This window comes from Pinus tabuliformis, chromosome 2_1 (assembly GCF_031772625.1).
Source record: "Pinus tabuliformis cultivar Carrire ecotype Pingquan chromosome 2_1, CPIR1, whole genome shotgun sequence".
Classification (NCBI taxonomy): Eukaryota; Viridiplantae; Streptophyta; class Pinopsida; order Pinales; family Pinaceae; genus Pinus; species Pinus tabuliformis.
In genome coordinates this window covers 48,646,182-48,664,745 of record NC_142299.1, presented here as the reverse complement: position 1 = coordinate 48,664,745, position 18,564 = coordinate 48,646,182, and the positions used below count along the sequence as shown (strand labels likewise).

Genomic DNA, 18,564 nt, shown 5'->3' with positions numbered 1-18,564 from the left:
ATGTATATTTTCTTTGTGCATTAATGAAATATAAGATGTATTTTTTTAAAGTAAAAAACAGAAAATTGGAAAAGTTGTAGATATCTCAAAATAAGTATAGACAAGAAAATCAGAGCTTAAGAAATGACAATATGATTTATAGATTGCTGCGTTGGCCTTTGTACTCTCTTTTTAAAAAGCTGAAAGTGAAGAAAAGTTAGCCCTAGCAATGGACAAGTTACTGTTTGCACTTGAAATGAAAATTCAAATGTTGTCGTTTGCTACCGTTGTTGTCTAGGGTTTTAACAAAGTTCAAAAAAAGAACATAAAAACCAAGCAGGGGACAGTTTGTTTACGATGGGGAAGTTCCAATAATTTCAGCGTCAAATTAGCAAATAGCCACACCATGAAAGTCGTGTTAGCATTTGAGGCAAAACAAAGACAACAAGTACGAAAAGCAAGGGAAGCTCATCATGGAAGCATCGCATACCTGCAGCCGTTCCAAGGAATGCAGAGCAATTGGTGTCCATCATCGTGAGTTCCAGCCGAGTCCCATTAAGCACGCTCGAATCACTGTTCACATCCTCCAACGCCAACTCAATGGTTTTCTTTGCAACTTTCCCAATGGTTGAATCATATGCAACGAGAGCACCAATATTTACAACATCAGGTCTCTTAACAAGCCCTGCGTTTTGTGCAGCAATACACCCGGGGAAAAATATGTACAGGCTTAGCACCACAAAAGGCACAAACTTCCAGTCCATTTCTAAAACCACTGTTAACTTAAACCTGACACTTATTGAATGCCAAGGAATTGAAGCAAATGGGCTTCTTACAGCAGCCTAAATGTTAACAATAATAAGGATAGGATTACAAGCTACAGCACTGCCCAATAAATATGAATGAGAGGTCTTCTGAGATCGATACATTAAGCTCTGGGATCAGACAAACCATGGTTAAATAAAGGCAAAACGAAAATACTTTAGCTACATATTCTGATCTGCGAAAATAAGGATAGCTTCCTAGATGGGTCCGGTATATAAGCAGAAATAGGGAGCTTTACATAACAGTGGATAAGAAGCAAATATGCGAAATCAGGTTTGAAAGCACAAGCATTAGGAATGAAGCTTTAATGGCTGGAAATTCGATCCCTTTTCAGTATATTTTTTTAATCTTAAATCGCCTTTAACTCTGAAATTTGAAAGATGGGTGACTCCGAGGAAGTGGAGAAGACAATGGGAAGCTGCCAATCAAGCACAGTGTCCATTTAAAGGCGATTGGAATACAGAGAGACCCTTGTTCACTGTAGAAACCAAAGCTAAAGTTAAAGTTAAATGCAATCCTCTGGATCCCTGGCTTTGACAAAATGTCATTGGATGTAAAGACATCGCTGTGGTTCTTTTAGATTCCCAACCAGCGTGTTCAGATGACAGGGTGCCTTTCTCCCGAATATTGACTCTGGACTCGAGTCTTTGTTTACTTTGAACAGTCTACAACGTCTGAGCAATCCAACATTGCCATTTGTGAATTCATGAATTTAGGAAAAGATTGGGACATGAGAAAATACTATGTTTCCTCTTTTGTCCAACGACTTATAAAAAAATGTGACCAGGATCCCTGTCTTTTCACACTGGGAACACCTTAACCCAACCTATAAAATAGTGAGCCATGTCTGAACACATTCCCAATGTCTTAAACTATGATCACAAACCAACTTTGCAGCAATAGAATAATTCTACTTGACTAACAGAATCTCAGGAAGTCCCATCAATCACCAGTCATCGCCTCTTGGAATATTGACCCTGATATTCGCCAACATACATCCATAATCCTGTGCACTCACCCATGGGATAGGCCTCGAGATGAGAGAGCCAAATTCCATACATCTGCCAACATCCTTCTTGTTGTAGATTTATCACATGATGGTTTTTGGCATGTGAGAGCCAAGTTCTTTAACAAGCGGCAACGTTCACATTTTTGTACGTTTTACACATGATTCTTGTTGGGATGTAAAGTCCTTGTACATGTCTCATGAGCTAGAATACATTTTCTTTTTTTGGCTTTCAAATTGTGCTATTTTGGTGAGTCCTGTTTTTAAATTTAGTTTATCTTAATTTTATTTTATTTTTTTTAAATTGATTATATGGACCCTTTAAATAGTCAAAATCTAAGGACTAAGTTTCATGAGCCAGTGTTTTTGGGAAAAGAAAATTTAAACTTTCAATTATATTGAAAATCATAAAAGAGAACATTTTAAATGTAAATATTTATTTTTCATAATATATTTGAAAGTCAATTTTATTTTAAAAGAGAAAATATTTTAAATGTTAATATTTATTTTTCATAATATAATTATATATTTTGTGAAAGTATTATAGCTAATTGGTATTTGGTAAGTTTAATTTTTTTTATTTGGATTTTATTCTCCAAAAACATGTTAGTTTTTATGGTAAAATTTGAACATGTTGAAAATATTGTTATTCTTCAAAAATATGTTAGATTTTATGGCAAAATTTGAACATGTTGAAAATATTGTTATTCTCAAAAAAACATGTTAGTTTTTATCACAAAATTTGAACACTTTGAAAACTTTGAAAATATTGTTGACGTGAATAGTGGCAGGATTCCTATATATATGAATATCTTGATATATTGAAATGTATAGTGGTAAGAAAATTTGAATATTTTAATATTAAGGTGAATATTTGCAACCATTGTGATTTGATCCAGGATCTTGCCTGAAAAGTACTTGAATATCTTGATATTGAGGCGACATGACAACGTCATTGTGATTTGATCATTGGTCTGGCCCAAAACAATCATTAGAAATTATTTATTCACTACTTACCATATAAAAATAATAATAATAATAATAATAACATATTTACATATTTCATATGACAATTTTTTAAATGCTAGAGTTAAATTTTTATATACGTCTTATAATATAGATATTTAGTTCAAAAAAATCAAATTTAAAAAAAATTATTAATATTTATAAATAAAATATTTTTATATATATAAAATATTTTTATATAAATTAAAATTTTAATAATTAATATATTATTTAATTTAAACTATATTTAAAATTTTAATGTGATAATGGGATGGAAAGCTTATTTTGGTCTTGAAAATAATTGTAAAACGACAAACCTCGTAATGTGGGATAGAAAGAAGTTCCTCTTTGAAACTTTAGTCACTCTAATTATCTTATATGGATGTGAGGTTTGGGGTTGTAGCATCTCTAGAGAATCATGGAGAAAGATTGAGCAAATCTAGAAGTGTTTTATAACGTATAACCTCAAAATTAAAAGCAACACACCCTATCCTATTCTCCTTATAGAAGTGGGTCTTTCCCATATCGAGAGCCTAGCTATGACTAGGGTTCTGTTGTATAAGCACAAACTCAATAACATAGGAAACCATAGACTTCCTAAGCTAGCTTTAAATTCCAGCCAAAACCACCTAATGCTCAAACGAGGTTGGTATAAAGACACCAGGGCCTGGTTAAACCATTGGGAGATTGATGAGAATGTTGCTTCGCAAAACATTAATAACATTAAAAGTATTGTTACTTCTACGTTCAAAGAAAAATGTGGTGTGAGAAAGATTTAGCAGCTAAAAGAAAATTAAGATATTATAAGGAGGTCATCAACCCCACCCTAGAAGATCAAAAGTATCTCTCTCCTAGAAGATCAAAAGTATCTCTCTGTTTTAACTAGCTCAAAGAAGAAAATTAATATAGCCAAGATTAGAATGAACTCCATATTGAAACGGGTTGTTGGGCAGTTCTTAAAACACCATGGATGGAAAGGTTATGCCATCTCTGTGAGAATACAAACATCCAGGATGAAAATCACTTCCTCTTAGAGTGCCCCCCTACAACCATGTTAGATCTCAGTTTCAAAATCTTTGTTGCAATATTGACCTTCCTAGCCTTTTAGGCTGTCAAAATTACAGTGAAACTTCTCTCCAAACTTTTTGAGCATAGGAATAAAATCTTAAATCAAATTAAATAATTCGTTTCTTTAGATTCGATAGAACAAAGTTTGGTCTAAATAGACTTTAACCACCATAGACTTTAACAACGTCTGAACAATCCAATATTACCATTTGTGAATTCATAAATATAATAGAAGATTAAAACATGTTTAATTATAGTCCAACTACTTATAAAAAAAAGTGACCAAGATCCCTGTCCTTTTCACACTGGGAACACCTTAAACCAACCTATAAAATAGTGAGTCATGTCTGAACACATTCCCAATGTCTTAAACTATGATCACAAAATAGTGAGTCATGTCTGAACACATTCCCAATGTCTTAAACTATGATCACAAACCAACTTGCAGCGATAAAATATTTCTACTTGACTAACAGAATCTCAGTGAGTCCCATCAATCCACTGGTCATCGCCTCCTAGAATATTGTATTGACCCTGATATTCGCCAACACACATCCATAATCCTGTGCACTCACCGATGGGATAGGCCTCGAGATGAGAAAGCCCAATTCCATACATCTGCCAACATCCTTCTTGCTGTAGATTTACCACATGATGGTTTTTGGCATGTGAGAGCCAAGTTCTTTAACAAGTGGCAACGTTCACATTTTTGTACATTTTACACATGATTCTTGTTGGGATGTAAAGTCCTTGTACATGTCTCATGACCATTTTTTTTTGGCATTCAGATTGTGCTATTTTGGTGAGTCCTGTTTTTAAATTTAGTTCATTTTAATTTAATTTAATTTTATTAAAATTGATTATTTGAATCTTTTAAATAATCAAAATCTAAGTACTAAGTTTCATGAGCCAGTGTTAGTCAAAATATAAAATCTAAGTACTAAGTTTCATGAGCCAGTGTTAGTCAAAATCTAAGGACTAAGTTTCATGAGCCAGTGTTTTTTTGAAAAGTAAAATTTAAACTTTCAATTATATTGAAAGTTAAATTTCGTTTAAAAAAGAAAACATTTTAAATGTTAATATTTATTTTTCATAATATAATTGAAAGTCAAATTTATCTTAACAGAGAGAATATTTTAAATGTTAATATTTATTTTTCATAATATAATTATATATTTGTGAAAGTATTATACGTCAAGTGGTATTTGGTAAGTTTAATTTTTTTTATTTGGATTTTATTCTCCAAAAATATGTTAGTTTTTATGGTAAAATTTGAATATGTTGAAAATATTGTTATTTTCTAAAAATGTGTTAGCTTTTATGGCAAAATTTGAACATGTTGAAAATATTGTTATTCTCCAAATACATGTTTGCTTTTATGGTAAAATTTGAACACTTTGAAAATATTGTTGACGTGAATAACTGCACGATTCCTATATATATATGAATATCTTGATATATAGAAGTGTATAGTGGTAAGAAAATTTGAATATCTTAATATTAAGGAGAATATTTGCAGCCATTGTGATTTGATCCAAGGTCTTGCCTGAATAGTATTTGAATATCTTGATATCCAGGCAAATCGTGACAACCATTATGATTTGATCATGGGTCTGGCCCAAAACAATCATTAGAAATTATCTATTCACTACTTACCATAAAAAAAAAAAAAAAAAACAAAACAAAACAAAACAAAACAAAAAACAAAACAAAACATATTTACATATTCCTATACATTTTTAATATGACAATTTTTAAATGCGAGAGTTAAATTTTTATATACTTATGATAACATAGATATTTAATTCAAAAAAATCAAATTTAAAAAAATTATTAATATTTATAAATAAAATATTTTTATATATAATTATTTTTATATAAATCAAAATTTTAATAATTAATATATTATTCAATTTAAACTATATTTAAAATTTTAATGTGATAATGGGGATGGAAAGCTTATTTTGGTCTTGAAAATAATTGTAAAACGACAAACCTCGTAATGTGGGATAGAAAGAAGTTCCTCTTTGAAACTTTAGTCTCTCTGGTTATTTTATTTTATATGGATGTAAGGTTTGGGGTTGTAGCATCTCTAGAGAATCCTGGAGAAAGATTGAGCAAATCCAGAAGCGTTTTATAACGTATAACCTCAAAATTAAAAGCAACACACCCTATCCTATTCTCCTTATAGAAGTAGGTCTTTCCCCTATGAGAGCCTAACTATGACTAGGCTTCTGTTGTACAAGCACAAACTCAATAACATAGGAGACCATAGACTTCCTAAGCTAGCTTTAAATTCCAACCAAAACCACTTAAGGCTCAAACAAGGTTGGTATAAAGACACCAGTGGGAGATCGACGAGAATGCTGCTTCGCATAACATTAAAACATTAAAAATATTGTTACTTCTAAGTTCAAAGAAAAAATGTGGTGTGAGAAAGATTTAGCAGCTAAAAGAAAATTAAGATATTATAAGGAGGTCATCAACCCCACCCTAAAAGATCAAAAGTATCTCTCAATGGAAATTAATCATTATCACCATCATCATCATTACCATATATTTTATAGAGAAAGATTTAGCAGCTAAAAGAAAATTAAGATATTATAAGGAGGTCATCAACCCCACCCTAAAAGATCAAAAGTATCTCTCAATGGACATTAATCATTATCACCATCATCATCATTACCATATATTTTATAGAGAAAGATTTAGCAGCTAAAAGAAAATTAAGATATTATAAGGAGGTCATCAACGCCACCCTAAAAGATCAAAAGTATCTCTCAATGGACATTAATCATTATCACCATCATCATCATTACCATATATTTTATAGAGAAAGATTTAGCAGCTAAAAGAAAATTAAGATATTATAAGGAGGTCATCAACACCACCCTAAAAGATCAAAAGTATCTCTCAGTGGACATTAATCATTATCACCATCATCATCATTACCATATATTTTATATAAAAGATATATATATATATTATCAATATCACTAATATCTTTTAAGTTATTTATTAAAATTAAATTTAAGTGGGAAAATTCCATTTTTTCATTAACTCCCCCAAAATAAATCCAATTCACCAATTATTTAATTTAATATTAAAACAAATATTTTATTAATAATAATCATCCAACATAGCATTACACAATGTGTATATATATATATAAATGTATATTATACATTCCGTCAATTCATGTTTCATTTTCAATCAATTCTCCACTTGATTTTTTTAGTTAAGAACCAAAGTATGACTGAATGGATTTCTCCACTCAAACATATTTGTACCGCAAGTGAATTATCTACGGGGTTTTCCTACTATCATCGGATATTTAATAATAATTTATCAATTTTAGAAGGCACTTACTTCAACGGTTTCTCTTTGAGAATACATACTTGTTTCCTTTTACCGGTCACAATATTTTTAATATTTTCATGATATAAATAGTAAAATTTTAAATATTTTATATTTAGATATAAATAGTAAATATTTAAATATTTTGTATTATAAAATATAAATTTATAATAATTTAAGTATTTATATTTGGTAAATGGTTTAAACATAATTATTATAAGTGCAAATTTATTTTCCTCGGATGTGGGTGAATAGCTGGCTCAGAGGTACGAATCCGTCGTGGAGGGTGGGTGTGTGGCCATCCACAAGCGCCAAATGTTACGGTCGCAGGTGGGCGACATGGTCTCGCACAAACCCATTAATGGCAGTGTTAATGTTGCCCTTCCCGGAGTTAGTTTTATTTGCAATGGCGCTTGGGTTATTCTTCCATCAGGTCTCTCCTCCGCGCGCTTCCAGACTCAGCAAGGTTGCAGCTCCCTACTGCAACTCATCCGCTAACTCCAACCTCCGCCTTCCGTCAGCTCTGATTCAAGGCGTTGATAAAGCTCAGTGTGCTCAGTTTCCTCTTTACACGGTGTGCTTGTTCCTCAAGCGCTCACCTGTCATTCCCTTTGTGCTCGCCGATCCCGCTCGTCGCAGAATGCCAAGGGAACGACCCAGAATGGGATACAGACGGGGCAGTTATCGCAGTCGTGGCTCCCGCCAGTCATCTTCTACCACCTCGGAACCTTCCTCGGATGCTTCGGAGTTCTGTTGCAATAGATACCCGGCTACTAGAAGCGGCAGGGGCAGAGGAAGGGGGCAAGCAACAGCTGATGTTTGCTCGCATCATTCTCATATGCACACTGCCTGTTTTCACATTCCTTGCTCACTGGGAAATTCATCTTTTATTGTTTCAGTCTCTGTCGAAATGTGTGAGGCAGCGGTTAGCTCGAGGGAGGTTAATCCTGAGGCTCCCCTGCAGCAGAGGATGGTTAACCAGCACGTTACCCAGCGCCAAGACTCAGGTGGTTTGCACACTATGAAGACAAATGCAGATGTCGGCCCCAGCGTGCCCGCGGGAGGTGACCCTTCAAGTTCTGTGGCCCATCATTCTGATTCCAAAGACTCAGATCAATTTGGGTGCAGAATTGTTGAAGAACAGCCATCAACCTCGGAAGATGAATGAACTTGTTGGCGTCTTCGGTCTTTTTTTGGTCAGTTGGCAAAGAAAGATGCTTGTAACTTCACTGATTCTGGTCTCTGTCAATTCTACCTGTTGATCTCTACTATGAGGCAGTGTTTTTCTCATATGCAGGTGTCTGTTAAAGTCTATGCTTATGGTGGAACTTGTCCAAGTACTAGCTGCGCGCAAGTCAGTCCTGGTCACTGTATGGGTCAGTTTCTAGTCGCTGTTTGGATCAATTTTGGTATGGTCATTGTCAAGATTTGGAATCTTATGTTCTCCGAGACAACAAATCCTGATGCAAGTCATTATGTAGGTTCTCTGTTTGGCATGTTAAGAGTTTTTTGTAAGAATGTCAACTCCATGGCTAGAACTTTCATGGCCTCGGCCACTCTGTAATATCATTTTGTATCAATATAGGAGTAGACCAATTGAGAAAAAAAAAAAAGTGCAAATTTATTTTAATTTTAAATATATTAAATATAACATCAAAATTAATTTTAAAAATTTAATTTTTTTTAATAATATATAAATTTGAGAAAATGTATGTATTATATAAATTGTATATTTTATTTTGTTTGACAAATTTAATATTAAAATGAATTTAAATTAATTTGTATATATAAAAATTATATCTATTCATAAATAAAAAAATAAAAATAAATTTAAATTGATTTATGCATACTATTTTTCTTATTCACTCAAACCAATTCACCTTACCATGAGTTTTAGATTAAATATCTCAATACATTAAATAACACAATTAAAAGATAAAAATAAAAAACTTTTATTATAAATAATGGAATGGATATTTTTATTTTTATTAAATTGTTTTTGCTTTATAAATTAAATAAATAAATAAAATTAAAACTAAACTAAAATTAATTATATTAATATTAATGTGTAACAATACATTTAAAAAATATATACATTAATCTATTTATATTCTTATAATCCATTTAACAAAATTAGAGTGAGCTCAGAGGCTTCTCTCCAAGCTTTTTGAACATAGGAATACAATCTTAAATAATTTGTTTCTTTAGTTCCGATACCAATATTTGGTCTCAGCGGACATTAACCACCATCACCATCATCATCATCATATTAAAATTAAATGTTGCAATTTGCAAAAAATTTATTTTTTATAATTTATTTAATTAAGATGGAATAAGATTTAATTTGTTAATTAAATATTTTCAAATTAAATTTATAAGATGTAGATTAATTGGTTTATGTGTGATTTAATTCTTATAAAGTCAATATCTAGATTTAATAAAATGTTACACAATTCTATTAACAACATTTCCAAAAAATAAAATCCGAAGTAAATATTTCCAAAATAAAATCAACACTTTAAAGTATATGTTAAATTTAAAGAAGATATAAATAAATTCTAAATATTTATGATATCAAATAACCATTTCCAAAATAAAACTTTCATGCGAAAATATTGCTAAATTATATATATATATATATATATATATATATATATATATATATATATATATAAACAATAATGTTGTAAAATTCTATCAACAACATTTCCAAAAAACTAAAATCCAAGTAAATATTGCCAAAATAAAAACCTCACTTTAAAGTATATGTTAAATTTAAAGAGGCTATAAATTAGATCTCGGTTTCACAATCTTTGTTACAATACTGACCTTCCTAGCCTTTTACAATGTCAAAATTATAGTGAGCTCGGGAGGCTTCTCTCCAAGCTTTTTGAGCATAGGAATAAAATCTTAAATCAAAATAAATAATTTGTTTTTTTAGGTCCGATAGACCAAGTTTGGTCTCAGTGAACGTTAACCACCATCATTATCGTCATCATGATCAAATAAATTCTAAATATTTGTTGTATCAAATAACCATTTCCAAAATAAAACTTTCACTCTAAAATATTGCTAAATAAAAAAATGGTATAAATCATCTCTAAATATTTACATTGATGTGTCTATTTTGGAATAAGACTTTAATAATTTTAATTAAATTATCAATAATTATTAAGTTGATGGTAGGAATTTAACCTCCACTGAGTATTTCTAGTAATAATCATGATAGAGGTTTGAGATTTGCTCTTTTGTTTTTCAATTTAATTTTAAAAAAATCATGTCCACAAGTCTTATTGAAAATTTATGGTTTATTGTTGTCTTACTCTGTTTTTCTTGTTACATGTAATGTATATATACTTAACTAAAAATTATATTTTCTTATAATTATTAATTAACATAGTCATATAAATATAGATTAAATGACTAGTAAATATGGATAGGCATGAATCCATAATCAACATCAAAATTCTAACTTGCTTTAAGATTTAACATTAATTTTCATTATGATAATTGTCAATGTAGAAAGTGTGTTTTTGATAAATTCATTAGAATTTATATCTAATTACATCTTCTTGAAGTAATGTTATTCAAGTGAGCTTTTTCACTTTGGATAATTATTTATCTAAAGGGATGAGATGTTATGATATTCAAATAAATTAAATTAAATTTTATATTTATATATTTATATATATATATATATATATATATATATATTAAAAGGTAAGATCTAAATAAAATAATGAATAACATTATTTAAATAAATTGGTTTTTTAGTTAAATATATTGTATATTTTTCTTGAGAAAAGAAATAAATTTTCTAAAATAAAATTGTTAATAAAATAAAAATCTATAGATATATAAAGATATTACAATAACATTTATCAAAACATTATATCTCATCATATCATTAACCATCATATCATTAATAAAATTTAAAACTAAAAAAAATAACCTCTATTTCATTAATTGCTCAAATTAACAATTAAATATACTGTATATTACTTAAAGTTAAATTATATTTAAAAATTTAATTTATTTTACTTAATATCAAAACAAATATTTTATTAATAATGAGACACAATATAGTATAAAAAAAAAAGCATAAATTTATGACAAAAAAAAGTTTCAAATAATTTGATGGTAAATTTACAATGCTCTTTTACGGAACCAATCCAAAAATAACACTTCATATTTAATCATGGTCTCAATCGAAGAAACAACTCATAATTAATCATTTCCTCCTTTCATTTTCAATCAATTCTTCACTTTTTTTTTTTCAATAAGAACCCTTCAATGACTCCATGGATTTCCCCTCTCAATCATATTTGTATCACAGTGAGTCTAGGTGGTTTTCCTAAGTCCTGGGTATTTAATAATAGTTAAAGATGCTTTTCTTTGTTAATGCATACTTATTTCCTTTGATAAGTAAAAACATTTTTAATATTTTTTTAAAATGAAAGGAGGAAAAGGCAGAATGAAATGTATATATAAATAAGGAAAATTTAAATATATATTTTTTATTATAGAATATAAATTTTTGATTTTTGATTATTTATATTCAGTGATATGATTATCATTATTATGAATTTATTTTAATTTTAACTATAGTGTAAAATTAAATAATAATAATAATAAATTGAGGAAATGTTTGGGTTATACGGATTTTATGTTTTATTTTGTTATATAGATTTTATTGTGTTTATTGAATCTAACGTTATTATGATGGAATTAAATTGATTATACATATATTTTATTGATATAAACAATATTTTTATTTATTAAAAATAATTTAATGAATTATAACTTTTTTTTGTTTGTTAGGTAATGTGAGTCCTAAGATGATTATCATGTCTAACCTATGGTTTGAGTAACCTTGATTCAAGGGTATCTAAGCCTTCAAAGTCACCCAATGATTACACTTGGCCTAGACAACACCAACCCTTAGCATACCTGGATTTTTGCCCGAGAAGTTTCAAACCAGTGATATTTTCACCACAGAGTGTCTTAACCTAGCACCTTATCATTCTCTACTATAAATTTTATAATTCATCTCTCAACACAATAAATAACACAACAGCTTATCACCATCTATCCTAGACTCCATAAGCTTTCTCTACCATAAATTTTATAATTCATCTCTCAACACAACAAATAACATGTTAAAAAAAAAATACTTATAAACTTTTACCATAAGTATTTTTTATTAGATTGATTTTTTTGTTTAAACTAAATCTAAACCATAATACATTTTATTAAAAATATTTTAAAAACTCAACATGTAAAATTTACAATCTTTTATAAAATAATTATTTTAATCTATCCATATATTTATTTATATTTCTACAATTCATTTATATATTAAAACTCAATATGCAAGATTGTAGTTCATTCAACCAAAAATGGAGTTGAAGGAATTTAACTTTATTATTTAAGTAATTTATTTAAATATAAATGGAATTAGATTTAATTGGTTAGTTAAGTAATTTTCATCTAGATTTATGAGGTATAGATTAGGTGTAGATTAGTTGGTTTGTGTGTAGATTAATTGGTTTGTGTGTGATTTATGAGGTGCAGATTAGGTGTAGATTAGTTGGTAAGTTTAATTTTCCCTCTATTTGGGTTTTATTCTCCAAAAACATGTTAGCTTTTATGGCAAAATTTGAACATGTTGAAAATATTGTTATTCTCCAAATACATGTTAGCTTTTATGGCAAAATTTGAACACCTTGAAAATATTGTTGAGGTGAATAGTGGTAGGAATCTTATATATATGAATATCTTGATATATAGAAGTGTATAGTGGTAAGAAAATTTGAATATCTTAATATTAAGGTGAATAGTTGCAGCGATTGTGATTCGATGCGAGGTCTTGCCTAGAATAATACTTGAATATCTTAATATTGAGGCGAATAGTGACAACTATTACGATTTGATTCTGGGTCTTTCCCAAAACAATCATTAAAAATTATCTATTTACTACTTACTATTAAAAAAAAACAAAACATATTTCCATATGATAATTTTTAGATGTGAGAGTTAAATTTTTATACACTTCTTGTAACATTTTTAATATGATAATTTTTAAATGTGAGAGTTAAATTTTTATACACTTCTTGTAACATAGATATTTAATTCAAAAAAATCAAATTAAAAAAAAAAAAAAAATATTAATATTTATAAATAAAATATTATTTATATATATATATATATATATAATATTTTATATAAATTAAAATTTTAATAATTAATATATTATTTAATTTTAATTATATTTAAAATTTTAATTACAATGCCCTATATTTTATATAAGAAATATAGGTATATTATTAATATTTTTTAGATTATTTATTAAAGTTAAATTTAAGTGAGAAAATTCCATTCTTTCTTTCAAATACTCAAAATAAATCTAATTCACCAATTATTTAATTTAATATTAAAAAATATTTTATTAATAATAACCATCAAATATAACATTGATAATGATGATGATGATTAACGTTCACTGAAACTACATATACAAAATATATATATATATATTTTACATACAAAAAAATATATATATATATATGATAATAAAAAAAAAATGTATATTTAAACATTTCCTCAATTCATGTTTCATTTTCAATCAATTCTCCACTTATCCCTTTTAGGTAAGAACCAAAGTATGACTGAATGGATTTCTCCTCTCAAACATATTTGTAACCCAAGTGAATTATCTACGTGCTTTTCCCACTATCGTCGGATATTTAATAATAATTTATCAATTTTAGAAGGCACTTACTTCAACGGTTTTTCTTTGAGAATACATACTCGTTTCCTTTTACCGGTCACAACATTTTTAATATTTTCATGATATAAATAGTAAAATTTTAAATATTTTATATTTAAATATAAATTTTTATAGTAAAAATTTAAATAATTTTTATTATAAAATATAAATTTATAATAATTTAAGTATTTATATTAGGTAAAATGTTCAAACTATTAAATATAGCATCAAAATAAATTTTAAAAATTTGAATTTTTTAATAATTGAGAAAATGTATGTATTATATAAATTTTATATTTTATTTTGTTGGACAAATTTAATATTAAAATGAATTTAAATTGATGACGATGATGATGATGGTTAACGTCCACTAAGACCAAATAATGATCTATCGGACCTAAAAAGACAAATTATTTATTTTGATTTAAGATTTTATTCCTATGCTCAAAAAGCTTGGAGAGAAGCCTCCCGAGTTCACTATAATTTTGGCATTGTAAGAGGCTAGGAAGGTCAGTATTGTAACAAAGGTTGTGAAATTGAGATCTAATGTGGTTGTCACACTTCCTAGCTGTACTTAATTTTTTTTTTTTACAGCAATATTAACTTCTTTTATATATGGTTCCTATATTAATAATTACATATGCATGGTTACCTTAATCATAAACATTGATTTATTAACGCAAATCCCAATTGCGCAACAGACATAAGGGAATATAATCAATAGATATCACTTGAAAGCTCGCGGATATATTCATGCGTTGACTAACTATATGTACATATAAACATTGTAATGGTAACACACATATGTTTAATGTTAACCTGAGAACCAGTTAATCGCACAGTTGGCACTGTCAGTGTTAATGGCGTATTTATGGACACAACTATAAAACTCAGGTTTCCATATCCCGAGATGTCTGGGATTGTGATAGTTTGTCCGGCGTTTAACCTCGATCCAGCTGGAGGGTTTACCGTCGTCCATTTGGAAGGATGAAGGGCAGATGGCAAACTGCCATGTGCGCCCTGAACTCTAAGTGCCTACGGCCTGACTCCTCGGGCTTGCCATTTTCGCGCCCGAAGTTTCACCGAGGGTCACCGGCAATCGAACGGCTACCAGGGATTTACTGCAGATCGAGGGTTATAACTGTGCCACGAAACGGTAATGCAATAAAGCTATTTATATGTCTGTTTATTCTTCCGGGTAGCTTTAGTTCTCATTTCATTGCCTCTGCATCGCCACAGCACTGTAAGTCTTGACTCTGTCGACATTCCTTCTGCATCCGGCTACACCGCCCTTTAGCCTCAGACATGCAGCTCCTGCCATTCGGTTCGGCCTCATCACCCTTTGAAGTTATCGGGCATTCTGGTTTACACGACACCAGGTTCGGCTACGGTTAGTATTAATGTTTTTCTCTGTTCCTTGCATTCTTTCATGGATTTACACCAGGGTTTTTCCTGTTTGCTAACCCGGCTAATGTTTCTGTGCAGGTGGTTCATCGATACACCATAATGAACAAGGGTTTCTCTATTTAGCCGTCTCGCCCATTGCCAGGTAAGTTTTCGAAAACATTCACAGCTGTGTATACTGGATTTTTTTGTCGAACAATGGCTGAGTTTTCTTTTATTCCCTTGGCAGGGATACCGGGCAATAAATCTCGGGTCTGTCCCCTGCACAAGCTCAGGGTCTTCCCTGAAGGCATTTGGTTTTTAGTCTCTGTTAGACGGACTCCTCTGTTAAGAGGCCCTTCTTTATGAGTTTGTCTGTATAGCCGTGACTTATCTATCATATGTAATTGTCGTTTCAGATTATGTACTGGTTCCCTTTTGAACGCAGACCATAATTATTTTATTAAACTGTGCCTCAGTCTGAAAGGGTTTGATCTGTCTAATCTTGTTGAAATATAGAATTTGTATCACGGGTAATCCCCGTAGGTTCAACTTTACTTGGCCTGTTTCTTTCCGGTCATTCGCTTTCATTGAACTGTTACAAGTTTACTATTTGATGTCTAAATATATATATATCTTTTACCGAATTTCTGTTGTTTCCTTTCAGTTTAAATGAGTAATATGTTTTCCATACGATTCCGACTTGGGTGCCTCTACTAGCTGAGCACGAGCTTTGGCTTCGGCTCGAATGGTTCACCAAATCGGGGTTTTTTTTGCTGGCTAGATCTGGCTGAGGGAGCATGTAACCCTGGTTACCATTGCTCTTTCCTCGGCATCCATACTTATTGGTTATGTTATGAACAGTGAATGTATAAATCTTTTTATTCAGTTCTCGCATCGCAACTATCTGATAATATAGAACTGTTACGGTGTGATCCGGCTTTGTTAACCCTTTCTGTGTTTTCCTCACGGTCTACTTGACCGGGGGTTCAATGTATAACATCGTTGTTTTTATGATATATCACACATCTTGTTTACGGGTTCAGTTGGTCGGAGGATCACACCAGGTTCGCCTTATAATATATGTCATGATGTTACATGTATAATACAGTCCTTAGCAAAGAATGTATAGATATTTCTGTTTCGATTATCTGTGCACAAAGATTGCTAGATTCTTTTCCTCGATTCTTGAATAGAAATCTAGGGTTTACCATAGCGTTCTCTATTGATGACTTTCTGCTGTCACCGAAATGATTGAACTATTTATTTATGTTTCTGTTCTTATTTCGAATAAGGAATGCAAGTTTTTCGTATGGAATTTTAATATTCTTTCCCTATCGAATGCATGTTATTTCAATCTCTGTCTATAATACAGAAGTTAGTGTTCTTTCTTGTTTTCTGTTAAAGAAGAACAGTCATATGTCTTTCATCTATTTCTATTTTCTCAGCACAGAATAATACAAGGAATATTTCAGTAGATATATGCATTATAAGCCATACCTGCTTTTCTGCAAACCTACTTGTAATGCTTGTCAATCCACCCGTCCGTAGGAAGAATTCTTCTTTGATCTTCCACCCCCAAGCACTTGCAGGTCCTCTCGACTGCAATTCCATTGGTCTCGCCAGTAATCGCTATCTGGTCCTAACCAGACGTAGCGTACACAGGAAAATTCCTTTCCTCCTATGCCATCTGATCCTAACCAGACATAGCATGACGATTTTCTTTTTCCTCTGCCATCTGATCCTAACCAGACATGGCAATCTTTCCCCTTTTTCCTCTGGGGCCTCAACTACCTCCTGAAGGTAGTTAGGGTTCCATTGTAACTGCTTCCACAGTTACTAACCATGATTAATCATATGCTCAGCTCAAATAGTACTAACACAATTGTTTTTAATTAACATAAAATTAATAACAGAGTTATATACTTTTTCAAATAAAGTCTTTGTTCATAGTTACTTTTACTATTTACCAACATTAACTTTTCACGAGGGATGTTACATCTCCCCCTCCTGAAAGTCTACATCGTCCCGATGTTGCTGTTCATTCAAAAACAGTCTGGGATAAGTATCCCTCATCATTTGTTCATCCTCCCAGGTGGCCTCTTCAGGCCCAAAGTGCCGCCACTGCACTTTAACCTGGCTGATGACCTTTTTCCGCAGCTCGACTCTTCTCCGATCTAATATGTTCACTAGTTCGACCAGGAACTCTCCTTCCGGTTCCACCTGAAACACATGACAATCAGATCAGCTGCTTACTAGTATTCTATTTCAGTTTACATTATATAACAGTCTTCCCTTACCTGAATGTCCCGCCAACTTATTATATGCCTAGGGTCATACACATATCTCTTTAAAACTGATACATGGAAGATATTATGAACCCGAATATGGTTGGGTAGGGCGAGCTGGTAAGCTACCGGCCCTACTCTTGCCAGAATTTGGAATGGTCCACAAAAACGCGGTGCCAGTTTGGCACAAGCATTCCATTGGAGGGTACTTTTCCTAGCTCGTATTCTGATGTACACATGCTCACCCACTTGGTACTCTTTGAATGTTCTCTTCCGATCTGCAAAGTTCTTCTGCCTGTCCTGTGCCATCTTTAGATTAGCTCGAACTTTTTTCACCATAACTTCCATTTCTTCCAACATCTCAGGACCCAGCAAGAACTTGTCCTCCGGTCCACCCCAACTGGAGGGTGTGCGGCATTTCCGGCCGTAAAGTACTTCAAATGGGCTCATCTTCAAGGATGCGTGATAACCATTGTTATAGGCGAATTCCACTAGGTGTAAATACTCCTCCCATCGCGTAGGTTGCTGCATCACATAAGACCTCAGCATGTCTTCCACTACTTGATTCACTCGCTCAGTCTGTCCGTCAGTTTGCGGATGATATGCGGTGCTGAAGCTCAATTGAGTTCCTAGACCTTCAAATAAGGTCCTCCAAAAAGCTGAGGTAAACTTAACATCACGGTCCGATATTATCACTTTCGGCAGCCCATGAAGTTTAAATATATTTTGCATGAAAATGTTTGCGATTTGAGCTGCACGATAAGTGGATTGAACCGGTATGAAGTGAGCTGACTTGCTGAGTTTATCTACTACCACCATTATAGAATCATTGTTCTTTTTGGATTTCGGCAAACCAGTAATAAAGTCCATGGTTATGGTCTCCG

General features: G+C 31.2%; 1 protein-coding gene across 4 annotated transcripts in view; it reads right to left on the bottom strand.

Annotated features, from left to right (window-relative positions):
• LOC149198723 (glutamate receptor 3.2-like) overlaps positions 1–18,564 on the bottom strand; it is a 140,168-nt gene that overhangs the window by 39,083 nt on the left and 82,521 nt on the right. Inside the window, exon 1 of one of the 4 annotated variants that reach the window (XM_089402134.1) lies at positions 470–1,856. The exons of 2 other annotated variants lie outside the window; for them this stretch is intronic. In XM_089402134.1, the coding sequence (XP_089258260.1) occupies positions 470–743 (274 nt within the window). In that variant the 5' untranslated portion in view covers positions 744–1,856. Of the gene's footprint in view, positions 1–469; positions 1,857–18,564 lie in introns of those variants that run through there. One more of the 4 variants, XM_089402135.1, reaches the window with a different exon arrangement.